Below are 14546 nucleotides of genomic sequence, written 5' to 3'. Positions count from 1 at the left end.
ATGGAGCTATGAAAGGCAAGGCCCTATTTAACTCATGTGACTAATGGAGCATGGCTAGGATTGTTGTTCATGTATTTCACATCAAGTATGCTCCTTTGAACCCTTGAGTGTCTAATCAAGCACAATAATTGCGACCTTTTTATTGCTAATGAGCTTGATACAAAAATTCATCCAAAGAGGTCATTCTAGCATATAGTATTTATGACATTCATGCATCACACTGAATCTTTTCACTATCTACAATTCCTCCCTTCTCTACCATATATTGCTCATTTGGAGACTTGGTTATACCCCCACATCTCCTTCAAGAGCTGTGCGCTGTGATTTCTAGGTATTGGTTGGTAATATGAATAAATACATTTTGCGATTTCTTGATAGCAATCAGTATGATTATTTACGCTATAATAATTTACAAAAAAAACTAGAGCATTCTCACAATAAGCACAACATTCTTTGCAAAGGCTACTAGAGAGCGTAGCACCAACAAAAAAGTAGAACAATCACACAAGCTTTTATTAGCAATTCTTTCTCTCAAATTATGTCGTGCCTTGTCCACCCCATGGTTTTGAGGGTTGTCCATAGTTTTGACAAAGTGCTTCTTTGCATCTATGCATGCCTCACTAGCACGTCATTGCTTTATTTGTTGACAGTTTCGCACTAAAAGTTCATCTCAAAATGTTCTACCATGGATTATTAAATTATATGAATCATATCTTTTACAAGCTATCGTAATGCTTTTTTGGACATTAACAAAGACGGTGCAATTTTTTGGCTGACCCACTATTTATGTTGACTAATAACGATGTAATCATGTTGTTCTCAGTTCTCGCACTACAAATCATACTGCTCCTTTGAACACTAGCAAAGATAATGCAATTGTTTGATTTATCTACTACATATGTTGACTAAGGATGATGTAATCATATTGTTCTCTAAATTTATGTGTTGGTGTAATATCTTAAACTAGATTTCCACCTCAATACAAAAAAACAGATCTTTGCAACACAAGAGCACCTTTCTAGACAAAACACTCGCATCAAATGCCCTCGGATAAAGAAAAGAGCAACCCTTGAGATGAGGAACACCAATTGGGAAGTTGGTGACAAAAACCTCACACCAATGGACGAACTGAACTCAACAAATTAAAGCAAGAAATATTACAACGTTCACCACTCCTAATCTACAACCATAGAGCCAAATTTATGTTATATGTCTAGGGTCTGACGTAAATAAAAAGAAACCATAAACCACAAATTTCAACTTGTCAGCCAGCACTTGACTCCAAAGCAAGGATGAGGGACCCAAAGGAGCTTACTTGAGAAGGTACATTCAATCCGAAGGCCCTAGTTGGAGTGACCCACGTGGTGTACACTAGGAGGGACCTATGACAGATAGAAAAGGAAGCCCCACAAATACTAACCGCAAAACACAACAGGCAGCTACAAAGTCACTGAATTCAAACAGACAAACAATACAAATAGCGATTGCTGAATTAGCAACACAAAACAAGGGGTGCCTCTATCGACCCAATTGGCCCCAAAACAATTCAGAAATAGGGCAAACTGCAAAGTGCAAGGAATTTTTGCCAGAAAGAAGGGGGGGAACAACCACACAGAATTATGACCCTCTGGTCCTCAACCATCATTGTGTTGCACGTATGCAAGTCATGGAGGAGGCCCAAGCACATCTTTCTGCCTCCCTGAGAAATCTTTCCCAAGGTCTCGCAATAACACTATCCTAATATATGTGCACCTGTACAGAAGAAATGAATTTTACATTTCATTTTCTAAACTGTTGTGCTCAAAGTTGATCATATTCTGTTGATGGCAAATAACTTATGTAAGAACACCACTAGCATTTTGATCATGCTACGATTGAGTGAGCTCCAAGCCAAGCCCACCAGACTCCACATTCTGAAGCTTTAACGATAGTTTCTCCTTCAATTGCACATCGTCCTTGAGCCATACCAGACTAACCTCGATTAAAGAATTGTCATTAGTTGCCAGCCACTTCCCAATTTGTTGGTCCTTTATCCCCTCAAACATATCCTTGCAGCTGAGACCAGGGGCTGAAGCTCTGGCTCACCCATTATATTATGCGCTGAGAAGATGTCCTTGTCATATACTTGCTGCATTCAGGAAAACTATGACTTGTCAATATGACAGAAAAAAAGGAATAGGAAAATTAAGATGGACACTAATCAACCGTCAACGTCACACCAAGACTTCTCTGCGATCATGTAAGTAGCATGGTTAGAGTTCCTTAGCATCAGGAAAACTACTACTAGTCAATATGACATTAAAAAATAGGAATAACAATACAAAGGAATAGGATGGACACTAATCAACTTCACACCAAGACTTCTCTGCAATCATTAAAGTAGCATGGCTAGACTTCCTTAGCATCTCATTCTTGTGGTGTGTGTTTCACTTTCATGACGGGCCTTCCTTACCATCCTACTTGATCCTTATCATATATTCCCTTCTAGATTTCTGTTTGCTAAATCTTTCTGAATCTATTTGTTGGTTCCATGCACAATCATGGATGTAGGCTAGGGCAAGCTATTTAAGGCCCAGTCAAACATAGCGCAGTTACAAAGACTATATTACAAGCAGGAATCAGAGAGTGCAAGTTGATGATGTATGCATGTCGTGTAGCCAGCTCGTGAAGCCTCCAAAACACAGTGAGAAGATAAAGAGCCAATGCATAGACACAGAATTATGACCCTCTGGTCCTCAACCATCATTGTGTTGCACGTATGCAAGTCATGGAGGAGGCCCAAGCACATCTTTCTGCCTCCCTGAGAAATCTTTCCCAAGGTCTCGCAATAACACTATCCTAATATATGTGCACCTGTACAGAAGAAATGAATTTTACATTTCATTTTCTAAACTGTTGTGCTCAAAGTTGATCATATTCTGTTGATGGCAAATAACTTATGTAAGAACACCACTAGCATTTTGATCATGCTACGATTGAGTGAGCTCCAAGCCAAGCCCACCAGACTCCACATTCTGAAGCTTTAACGATAGTTTCTCCTTCAATTGCACATCGTCCTTGAGCCATACCAGACTAACCTCGATTAAAGAATTGTCATTAGTTGCCAGCCACTTCCCAATTTGTTGGTCCTTTATCCCCTCAAACATATCCTTGCAGCTGAGACCAGGGGCTGAAGCTCTGGCTCACCCATTATATTATGCGCTGAGAAGATGTCCTTGTCATATACTTGCTGCATTCAGGAAAACTATGACTTGTCAATATGACAGAAAAAAAGGAATAGGAAAATTAAGATGGACACTAATCAACCGTCAACGTCACACCAAGACTTCTCTGCGATCATGTAAGTAGCATGGTTAGAGTTCCTTAGCATCAGGAAAACTACTACTAGTCAATATGACATTAAAAAATAGGAATAACAATACAAAGGAATAGGATGGACACTAATCAACTTCACACCAAGACTTCTCTGCAATCATTAAAGTAGCATGGCTAGACTTCCTTAGCATCTCATTCTTGTGGTGTGTGTTTCACTTTCATGACGGGCCTTCCTTACCATCCTACTTGATCCTTATCATATATTCCCTTCTAGATTTCTGTTTGCTAAATCTTTCTGAATCTATTTGTTGGTTCCATGCACAATCATGGATGTAGGCTAGGGCAAGCTATTTAAGGCCCAGTCAAACATAGCGCAGTTACAAAGACTATATTACAAGCAGGAATCAGAGAGTGCAAGTTGATGATGTATGCATGTCGTGTAGCCAGCTCGTGAAGCCTCCAAAACACAGTGAGAAGATAAAGAGCCAATGCATAGACCCTGCCTTAAGCCTTCCAATGATCCCTTAGCATCCTACTGAATATTTAGGCCTAGGGGCTTCAGCCTCTACTTGCGGGGCAATTTGCTCTGAAGTAAAGTATGTTGCCATTATGCTTTTATTCACTCAATGCATAGGGTTAGCACACCACCCTGCCCAATCTTCCTTGGGCCATTGATGCTCCCTCAGGCCTTCTAAAACCCTTAGCCTTAAGCTAAACAGTTATGCCCAGGAGCTAGGAGCTCCTTCGCCCTGCTTGCATGGCATGTTGCCATGGACAATACTATATCACCAAAATGTCTTCCTTCAGGCTGGCTTGACCAATCCGTTCTCTCACAATAATTTGTCATGTCACTTGTTATGTTGGTCTTTAGACCATATCTCTGGCATTCACTCATTTCAGAGGTCCCGATACTCCTACCCACCTTTCATAATTCAACATCCAAACTTAATCCCTGAATTTGTGGACTTTCTTTATCTCGCATCCACTCTGATCCATCGTCCCCCTCTTTTCTTTTTGTACCAAGCTTCAACAAAATTGTATGCTTTGTGTCAGCTTACCTGCATCAAAAATTATAAATGAACATCCTTCTTGCATAACAACGTCCACACCCTTTCTCTGCTTCAAAGTTCTCCAAGACCCACAATAGCTTGAAGCTACTTGACATGTTGCCTAATTTTAAAGATTTCAGAACTGGGGCCATTCCAGAGTCCCTCAATTAACACTTCTTATATGAATGTGCAGTTGTCCCCCTTCCTACAGTCCCATAGTATGCCAAATCTAGGTGAGCTGAAGAATAGATTTCTATTTTAGATTGATTCCCATCAAGGTTGTCTAGTATGGTGAGTTGCTGCTGTGGAGCCGGCTGTCTACCCCCCTCCTTCACACATGCCTTCTCCAGTCCCCTCACTTCAAGATGTGCAATGAGTGCTCTGTGCACTTCCCAAGTGATGTGAGAGCTTGTATTTACCCTAACATGTATCTACTTTCATACATTTGAAATTGTGACTGTTTCTTTTCCCCCTCTCCACGAATCCTCCACATTACAATTCCCTCCTTGCCTCTCAAGTCACATCATTGCAATACAATGATCAAACACTAATTTTCAAATTTTAACATTGAATATGTGTGGCACTAGTAACCTCCAATCGTAAACCAATCAAATATAGACTAGTCAATCTACATTGATAGTTGTTTCAAAGGGTCTCAGCTGAAGATTGCCTTCTACTATTGTTAAGAGATTCTGATACAGGTGAATCTATTTACATACATTCAAGAACTTGGCCTTATATTTCGCCAGCAAAATGTGGATGCTCTCCATTTTTCTTCTTACTTATCATAAAAGTTATAGATCCCATTTTGCTAGAAAGGGCTCATAAATTATTTTCTTATTTTTGCAAGAAAAGGTCCTCCTACAAAATAAAGAAAGGTACATCAGTGGCATGAGCCTTGACAAGAAAGGCTCTAATTAATCTAAGGCAAACAGAAAATAGGGACCAAATATTCCTTAGTTGCACAAGGGTTGGTTAAATATACGATGGAAACCTAGAAAAAATAACTTATCCAAAAACATCAGGTCAAAGGGAGAGTAGTGACAATCAAATCCATGAACGTCTGAAGAGTACAGGAAACACCTATCTTGTCCTCGTCGCCCTTCCTCACCTTCAACTTGCTGAAGTGCACCCAAAGCTTCAGCTCTCTCACTGTGCCACCACAGTGAACTGCTTCCAAGAGTACTGAACTTGAGAGGCACACGAACACTGTGCTTGCGTCTGTGGGTGTGTGAGTATAAAGGCGGGATTGGGTTGCATCTTCCCCACCCTCCGTGGAGAGGATTAACTGGTTTTATTACTGGTTGCCAATAGTTGCCCTAAAGGCTGAGAAAGATAATCGTAGATAAAGGAAGATCCTGTTCTGAACGTGGAGATGGAGAGAGGCAGACTGCTCCACATCTGCCTCAGGCTATCTGCTTCTCAAGGCCTCCTGCTCCTCCCCAAAGCTGCTGGAGGCTCTGGGCTGCTGAGGCTGCAAGTGCTAAGGGGGAAACCCCCCCTCCCCAACCCACTATATAAGTTATTGACGGGCCTATGGGCCAGTCGACTGGCACAGACCCCCACCGACTGGTACAGACCTGCTGCTGACCTGTAAATGTCACTGCCAACCTGGCAGTCCATACTGTTGCTGGTGTCAGTGTCGTACTGCTGACATCATCCCTGCCGTACCTGTCTGCTGCTGTGCAGACCCTGTACCTGCTGTTAATGACTGTGCAGGCACAGCCAGATGCTGATGACAGATTGCTGCACCTTCAGATTCTAAAGAAGCCCAAAAACAGCAGCCTGTTTGATAGATGGTCCGGGCAACCCATTTACCCCATCTGACATTGGATTTGACGCCACTTCCAATTGTGGCACATATCCTTCATCCCCCATTTGCCTTTTCAACCTCCTTGACTTTGAAGTTACTTTTCTACTTTGTAGATGTGTTTCATCCCCCATGATAAACTCATGGACCCTGTCATTAAGCTCAATCCAGGCCCTCCCAGGCTTTTTCCACACACCGGCACATTTTTGCAACTCCTGTATTCTTTGGACATCCTCCCACATGTGGGCATCAGCATAAACGCTTGACATCAGCACAAAAGAAGCAGCATTGTTAGGATCCAACCGAATAGCTTCATGAAAGCACTCTCTTCCTAGCTCCTTGTTGCCATACATTTTGCAAGAAGTGAGCAAAGAAGTCCACCCAGTGACATCAGGGTCTAAGGGCATGGTCTCGAGTACGTTTCTTGCCTCCTTCAAGCGTCCTGCCCGGCCAAAAAGGTCAATCATGCAGTTGAAATGCTCAATGCTAGGTTTGATGCCATGGTCTTGTGCCATGGATTTGAAGTACCATTGGCCTTCTTGAACATAGCCCGCATGACTGCAGGCTGCCAGGATGCTACTATAAATCCATCCATCTGGCTTCAAACCTTGGCGCTGCATGTCCATGAGACACTGTTGGGCCAGCCTGCAGTTGCCATATTGAGCATATCCTGCAATAATTGTACCCCATAATACTACATCGCGGTTATGCATTTTGGTAAACACTTTGCATGCTTCTTTCATGCTTCCACATTTTGCATATGTATCAACAAGGGCACTTCCGATTGACACATCTAATTCAAAGCCCCTTCTGGTAATCTCGTCATGTATATGTCTGCCCTGTCTTATGGCACCTGTGCTGCAACAAGCTTTCAATACGGAGAGAAAGGTGACTTTGCCTGCTTTTATGCCCTCTTTTTCCATTTTTATGAAATGCTCAAAAGCAGAGAGACCAAGACCATGCTGTGAATATCCTGAAATTATTGCATTCCACGACACCCCATCTCTTCTCGGCAACTCATCAAATACTTTGCATGCCTCCTCGAGGCTCCCACATTTTACATACATGTCAATTAGTGCATTCCCAACAATTGTATCAGACCCAAATCTGTTTGCAATAATTTCATCATGAATCATCCTCCCCTGCCCTACAACTCCTATACTCCCACATGCTTTCAGTAAGCACAAAAATGTCACTCTGCTTGGCTTTACTCCCTCTAGTTTCATCTGTTTATAAAGTGCAAGAGCTGCAAGACCCTGTCCATGCTGTGCATATCCAGCGATTAATGCACCCCACAACACAACATCTCGATTTGGAAATTTGTTGAATACTTCGTGGGCATCCTCGAGGCTTCCACACTTTGCATACATGTCAATGAGTGCGCTTCCAACCATTGCATCTGACTGAAGCCCATTTCTAATGATCTGGTAATGTAGAAACTGGCCTTGTTCTAGCACTCCTATGCTGCCAGATGCTTGCAGTGTGCACACAAATATCACTACGTTTGGCTTTAGGCCCTCCAGTTGCATTTTCTTAAAAAGTTCAAAAGCCTCAACACCAAACCCATGTGCAGCATATCCAGCAATCATTGCACCACATGACACCACATCCGGCTTCTGTAACCTGTCAAACACATTGCATGCCTCCTCTAAGCTCCCACATTTTGCATACATGTCTACAAGGGTGTTCCCAATCGATAAATCCGATTCAAATTCACAACTGAGAATCTCATGATGCATCAACCTGCCGTGACCTAAAGCTTTTATGTTGCTGCATGCTTTTAGAATGGATAGGAATATAAATTTACCTGGCTTTATGCCCTTCAGCTGCATTTCTTGATACAGTTCTAGAGCTCTATCACTTTCTCCAAGCTTTGTGTGTGCAGAAATGATTGCATGCCAAGTATACATACTTGGGTTTGCAACTGTGTGAAATGCTTCTTTTGCTTCTGACAAGCTTTCACATAAGGTGAACAAGCGGATAAGGTGGTCCGCCAAATATGCAATGGAATCAAGCCCTCTGCTAACCATTATGGATCGCACTCGCCTGGCAATTGACAGGTCTTTCTTTTTGGCACAAGCTCCAAGAAGACAATAGATGGTGTCACAGGGTATTGGAATCCCTTGCTGGTCCATGAGGACCACCGTGTGAAGTGCCTCATCCAACAACCGCTCATCTCCACACACTTTACGCAAGTCTCTCACAGTTCCGAAAGGTCTACAGCTAGGAGCCAATCTGCCACCCAAGCAAAGCTATATGATTAACAGCAATACACTTTCTTACACAAGCCATGAAACTATCCTTGATTCAAAATAATTTGACTCGATGGAAAAATCATGTTGCTACTAGGGTTTCCTGAAGATATATTAAGATTTCCCATTTATATATTAGACCTGATTTTTAGCATACATCAACTGGTTTTGTCAAAACAACTTCACAGACCTATAATAATAACTGCTGAGCAAACAAATGGGCATACCTATATATGTGGAGGATATATCCAATCTTACAAATTGAGAGACTCTTTAAAAGCTAAAGTAGAAGCTTGATTCATGGATTCTTCTTCCAAGAGTTTGGAACACAGTATAAATAATTCCAAGTCCATCTTGAATCTAACAAGGATACATTTTCCCACTTGAGGTGTTTTCTTTCACCAACCTCCTTAAAAGGCCTAATTTATAAATAATCAAACGTACTAGCAACCTTAATAAGTTTTTAAGATACTTTAACCTCACTTGTATCTAACTCTAGACAACTCAGGATTCTACCAAACTAGAACCATCTTCAGGCTCTCGAAACGGGATACTCAAGGACTGGGTTTTGAGATCGCTTCCAACTCACTAGACTATGCGATCTAGATCCGTCCTAATTGACTAAGCATCATAGCCTAACAGACCAAGGCTCACCCTCAAGGTCATTGGGAAGAATGGTCGGGTATGGAGAACCCTTGTGGATGTGTGAAGCACGGTCTCGTGCAGCATGTTGGTAATTTAATACCAGGTGGAGGGTGATCCGGTAAGATAGTCAATTGACTCGTAACTTCACTGGTGTGAAGTCCACCCCATGCACTAGCTCCCAACATCCTGTCACTAAATGAGATTGATGGATATTGAAGATCCATGGCCATGCTGAAGATTGCAATTTGCAGAGAAAGACCATACTGAAGATGGTGCATCACACTGAAGGTGATTGGTCGCGCTGAAGGCGACAGATTGCACTGAAGGCAACAAGAGCTCTGAAGTCCGGACAAGGTCACACTGAAAGTGACAAGTGTTATACTGAAGATAGCATGCATGGTGAGCAGCCATGAAAAGAGAGTACTCTGAGCTGTAGAAAAACATGTGCACATGGTAGCCGAAGATGCCCGGCGGGGATGTGAATCCTGCAACCCAAACTCACATAGAAAAATACACACGTGTGAGTAGTAACATGAGATCTCAATAATGGAAAAATAAAAATGTGGCTAGAAGAAAGAACCATGGTTACATTAGCCCACTCAGCTAACTTGACAATCGGCTGATATTAGCCCTCCAGTCGGGAGTACCAGCCTCCCCCCTTTTCCCTATTTATAGGGCTCCTCCACTCCCCTTCAGAGCATCAATTGGAGCAGTTCTTCTTCCCTCCTTTGGGTGTTTCCCCTTGCTACATACACAATTATCTTTGACTCTATCACTGTCTATTTTCTCTCTCTCTCTCTCTCTCTCTCTCTCTCTCTTATGCTTTCGCTTATTGCATACTCTGACACATGATTACTCATTTAACTCCCACTAGTGGATCCAAAATAAAGCATTTCAGATCATGAATTCTTTTCCCAAAATAAATCAGTTCATTCCTAGCCAGTTCTTATCTCATACATATGTGATGCTCAAAGCTATAAAGTAAAAAGTAAACATGAATACTTTTTCCAAATAGAGCATTTCATTCCCATCCAACCCTATCTCACAGATATGTGATGCTCAAAACTATAAATACAAAATTTTAGAACATGAGTACTTTTCCTAAATATTTCATTCCTAGCCAGAATTATCTCACATCTGTGATGCTTGAAACTATAAATTTAGAAATTCAGAACTGAGCATTTCATTCCCAACCAGCCCTATCTCACACATATGTGATGCTCAAAACTATAAATTCAGAATTTTAGAACATGAATACTTAAGTTTTCCCAAATAGACAATTTCCTTCCATCTAGCCCTATGTCACACATGTGATGTACATATCTTTCACAAGCTCAAGTACTTTTTTTGTGGCCAGCATAGCATGCAACTAGTAGCCAAGAAAATGACTTATGCTCATCATTTGAGATAGCTAATACTATTAGAGTTCCATTTCTACTTCTTCAAAGCATGCTCCAAAATAGCAACACTAGTGTCTAGGTCTAACAATTCTAAAATCTTGAAGAGAAATAACAAATTATCCTGACACCACATTTTTATGAGATCTTTTGAAATCATACTTGTCCTTTCTTGCATATGTCTACAACGTATGATTTCTACACTAGTGTCTAGGTCTAACAATTCTAAAATCTTGAAGAGAAATAACAAATTATCCTGACACCACATTTTTATGAGATCTTTTGAAATCATACTTGTCCTTTCTTGCATATGTCTACAACGTATGATTTCTACAATCATTCCTCCGTTACATATACAATGTACCACCAGGTGCTCTTGTACTCGACTTACCAATCTTGTTGCACTCTTGTTACATGGGGGATTTAATATGAAAAGAGATTCTCTCTCTCTCTCTCTCTCTCTCTCTCTCTCTCTCTCTCTCTCTCCCCTTTTGTAATCAAATATCAGCACAAAAGAGACATGTTGATACATTCATAGACCACCTTGGAAAAATCTACAAGTGCAAGTGGTTAGGCAATCTACGTTAAGTTTTGGCAACTCTCTCTCTCCCTCTCTCAGACTATTATGTATGGCTGATTACTCTTTCAGACTATTATGTAGGTACTCTAAATAATTAGGGTTGCTTTTGCACTCCCTGGGAGCTGCCATGTGCCCTTGCTAAAGCAAATGTACTAGATGGTTTTTTGCTGCCCCATAGACCTGTTGGTCTACCGTGGACATTAATAGACTCTCTCTCTCTCTCTCTCTCTCTCTCTCATCGTTTGTGATCAAATATTGGCCCAAAAGAGACATGTTGATACATTCATAGGCCACCTTGGAAAAACCTACAATTGCAAGTGGTTTGGCCATCTGCATTAACTTTTGGCAAGAGATTTCATAGATCCACTTGGTGGAAGTCAACATCTCCTGATGTCACTCTAGAGAGAGAGGGCCAATGCTTGTGGGTGTGCCCACCCGCCTGTGAGGTTAGGCTAGTCCAAATAGAGGGCCTTGTCGTGGGTGTGTCCACCCCCCGTGAGGGTAGAGTAGGATAGAGAGGTCCTTCCAGGCCCACGTGTCAGTCCCATGTGCAGGCGCACTGTTTCCAGGCAGGGACGGGCTCTCCAGGTCAGCCTATGTGCTGCATGGCAGCTCTTGGAGGCACCTGGGGTTGCGGGTCAAATCCCTGCTGAAAGGGACACCTCTTGGGCTCGTTATGCGTGCTGTGTGAGCAGCCCCTGGAGGTGTCCTCTGCTGCGCACTATGGAGGGTAGTGTGGAGGCCTGCTGAGTCAGCCTATGGGCAGGGGGAACCAGCCCTTACAAGGGCTGCTGCTAGCCACCAGCTGGCATGTTTGGAGTAGGGGCTCAGCCCTCTCAGAGGGCCTTGTGGAGCCCTTACATATAGGGCAGGGGGTCAGTCCCCTAGGGCCCTGTGGTCGGCCCTAGAGGAGGTGGGTCGGCCCACATATCAGGCTGGTCGACCCCCCTATATGCTGACTGATTGGAGGGGCAGGGGCTATATATAGGCCCCCTTCCTCCCCTCATTGTTCATCTCAGTGTGCTGCATCTTGACAACTGTTGTCAGCCTTTGAGCAGCTTGTTGTGCAGAGGTTTTCCCCAGCAATAGAGGGGCTTTCGCCTGAGATCACTTGCAGTTCTCTCTTGTTTCTTTCTCTTCCTCTCAGTGTGGTGTGTGTGAGGTTTGCTTTCTCTCTCCATTTCTGTCCAGATCCACTGCACTTCTCACACCACTTTGCTCTCTAGCAATGAGGCACAACTTAAAGACATTAGCTTGCAAACACTTGCTAAATATTTTGGGAAGCCTTGAACAATTTTACCTATATTCTATGATGATGAAGAGTTGAATTTGGAGGAGAGGTTGGGAAGGGTTCACACGAAACACAAAAGTCTAAGCTCACACAAATGAACCTCCCCCCACAAAAGGCGAAGCTCACTCTTTTTTTTTGTGGTAAAAAGTATTATATTTTAAACATAAATCCATTTCCTTATCACTTTGATCAAATAATCGACTTGCCTTGTTAGGGCGTCCATTTTCATGAATAATCCTCCAGCCTGGACTCCAACTTCTGCTTTGAGCTTTCTTTATATACATTTGTTTAGGCAATGCCCAAGCTGAGAACCCCCATGACTCGAATGATGCTTTCCCGAAGTCAAAAATGACTCGAATGATGCTTTAAAATAGTTTTGTAGGTGCTCGAGGTTGGGAAGGTGTTTCCCTATACCACCTGGGGAGCAGTATACACCAAAAACTCCAATGCTAAAATTTTGTAGCTCCTTAGTGGCCGAGGAGTTTGCCTAGGTGGTCACAGGTGTTGCACCATACTGTAAGATGGGGCCGTGGGAGAAAGTGTTCTTCAAAAAATGATGGGTGCTGAATCTTCCGCAATTCCCTCCTATCAATTCATTCTTTGTTTCCTCCCTCCAAACTTGCATTTTGCGGCATCCCCATCTCTCACCTTCAACCTTCAGTAGTTCCTTTCAATTCACCAAATAGATTTTGCAAATTGGTCATTTTTTCCTCAAGATCTTTGACTTGCAGTCGTTGGAGTGGGTATTGCTGTTGATTACCTGGGTGATTGTCTCTACGTGTGGCCCCTGGGTGATCTCATTCTGCAGGCGAGGAAAGCCTTTCATGAGATGTTCAGGCCGCCTACTGCTTGAATCCAATGGACGACGTCAGATGCTTAGGATTCCTCGAGAGTCCACCAGGCTCGCGATTGACAGTTCTCGGAAATCTTACAGGACCAGATATATTGCAACTGGGTGAAGCACCATCTAACGCTCAGGACCCAAGGCTGAATCAAAGAAGAGCCGGGCTGACGTTCGAGTAAAACTAATATGCGAAGATGTATATACAGAGGTCAGCTAAGGGGAGAACCAGTTGAGGGATAGAGCTGTAGTCTTGACTCAAGGATCAGGCGGCCAGTTGTTTGAGATCATGGCAGCTAGTGTCCATTGAGATTGTATGAATTGGCAGGGTCTCAGAATTCCTCTCTCTCTGTCTCTCTCTCTACCTTCCAGCTCTTGTGGTCTCAGAACTCACATGCTCCCCAGCTCTGCCCGCACGCTTTCTAACGCCTCTTCCTACGCTATCTATAGCACTAATCAAAGCATGGTTTCCAGGACAAAAGCTATGTCAAGCTGGCTAAGCTTCAATGGGAGCCTGTCCTGTAGCTTCTGGAAGCAGACTACAACCCCATTACAATTTCAGAGGGGACCACGACAGAGCAAAATTTCGCACCTGGAAGAGCTCCTTACAGATGAGCGTGGCTGGCTGATGTTGCTAGCGCAAAGTTTGTTCCTTATTCCGCTAAGCGTGGCATAGCTGCTGGCTTGCTGTCTTGCAGATGAGGCCGACAACAAAGATGTGTTGAGAAGAAGATGTTGACAGCAAAGCGTTGAGCAAGGGAGGAGGGACGAGCGAGAAAGATTTTGGAAGGCAAAGGGCATGTTGAGGTCAGGATCGAGGAGCATGAGAGGAAGGAATGAAAGCTTTTGGAGGGAATCCAATGGGAAATTGAAGGGAACACTCTAAATCCCATCCCTGCCAGTGTTTACAGAAAACCTTTTAGCTAAAATCTAATAAATTGCCTAAAATTTTCGAGAATTTACAAAATTGAGAAAATATTTTTTACAGGTGAAAATGAAAATGTTACAGGTTCATTGTATATAGTTTGCAGGTTTTCTATAAACACTGATTCCCAGGGACAGCTCAAGATTCTCTCTCAGTCACCTCCTATGGGGCGGCCTCAATTTCAGTACCACGCAAAGAAAAACAAGGTGGGGATCCCACTATGGCCCTGCCTTTTGGAGTGTCATTATAAGTCCAAGTGTAAGTAGCTCAATAAATATTTAGAATAACTTGTGAAAGGAAACTATAGGTGTAAATTTGAAGGAAAGGAAAAGAGAAAAAGCAAGTGAAGGTGAAGGAATATCGGGAAAGGTAGATGAGTGAAAGAGAGGAGAGAAAAGAGGTGAAAAGATGTGTGTGTGTGTGTGTGGGGTGGATGGGCCA

The 14546-nt window shown here is 42.8% G+C and overlaps 2 protein-coding genes across 4 annotated transcripts; both read right to left on the bottom strand.

Annotated features, from left to right (window-relative positions):
- Window positions 1–1522: 1522 nt before the first annotated feature.
- LOC147899423 (ADP-ribosylation factor GTPase-activating protein AGD12-like) lies at window positions 1523–2503 on the bottom strand. Its single transcript, XM_087378682.1, has 2 exons — window positions 1901–2503; window positions 1523–1752 (listed from the first exon to the last, which is right to left on the bottom strand). Exons 1-2 carry the CDS (start codon window positions 2043–2045, stop codon window positions 1733–1735), a joined length of 165 nt encoding a protein of 54 aa, XP_087234808.1. The 5' UTR covers window positions 2046–2503; the 3' UTR covers window positions 1523–1732.
- A 240-nt stretch (window positions 2504–2743) lies between these two features.
- Window positions 2744–14047, bottom strand: LOC147899422 (pentatricopeptide repeat-containing protein At5g27110-like). Of its 3 annotated transcripts, none has more exons than XM_087377641.1 (3): window positions 13773–14047; window positions 5448–8409; window positions 2744–3229 (listed from the first exon to the last, which is right to left on the bottom strand). In XM_087377641.1, exons 1-2 carry the CDS (start codon window positions 14003–14005, stop codon window positions 6126–6128), a joined length of 2517 nt encoding a protein of 838 aa, XP_087233767.1. In that variant the 5' UTR covers window positions 14006–14047; the 3' UTR covers window positions 2744–3229; window positions 5448–6125. The 3 variants fall into 3 exon arrangements, 2 of the variants coding, with proteins under 2 accessions (XP_087233767.1, XP_087233766.1); XM_087377640.1 differs by having other exon boundaries at window positions 5476–8409; XR_015541373.1 differs by lacking the exon at window positions 5448–8409.
- Window positions 14048–14546: the final 499 nt, after the last annotated feature.

This window comes from Dipteris shenzhenensis, chromosome 8 (assembly GCF_047967505.1).
Source record: "Dipteris shenzhenensis isolate YYH24624 ecotype China chromosome 8, Dip_SZ_1.0, whole genome shotgun sequence".
Lineage (NCBI taxonomy): Eukaryota > Viridiplantae > Streptophyta > Polypodiopsida > Gleicheniales > Dipteridaceae > Dipteris > Dipteris shenzhenensis.
The sequence above is the reverse complement of the archived record's forward strand: the minus strand, read 5'-3'. Positions and strand labels throughout refer to the sequence as shown.

What these genes read in the sequence shown, in the direction of transcription:
- LOC147899423 (XM_087378682.1), bottom strand. Translation starts at nt 2,045, where the DNA reads ATGTTTGAGGGGATAAAGGACCAACAAATTGGGAAGTGGCTGGCAACT. An exon ending in GCTTCAGAATGTGGAGTCTG is followed by an intron (nt 1,753 to 1,900) that starts GTGGGCTTGGCT and finishes TCTTCTGTACAG; the next exon opens with GTGCACATATATTAGGATAG.
- LOC147899422 (XM_087377641.1), bottom strand. Translation starts at nt 14,005, where the DNA reads ATGCTCCTCGATCCTGACCTCAACATGCCCTTTGCCTTCCAAAATCTT. An exon ending in TCTGTAAGGAGCTCTTCCAG is followed by an intron (nt 8,410 to 13,772) that starts GTGCGAAATTTT and finishes CTTGGGTGGCAG; the next exon opens with ATTGGCTCCTAGCTGTAGAC.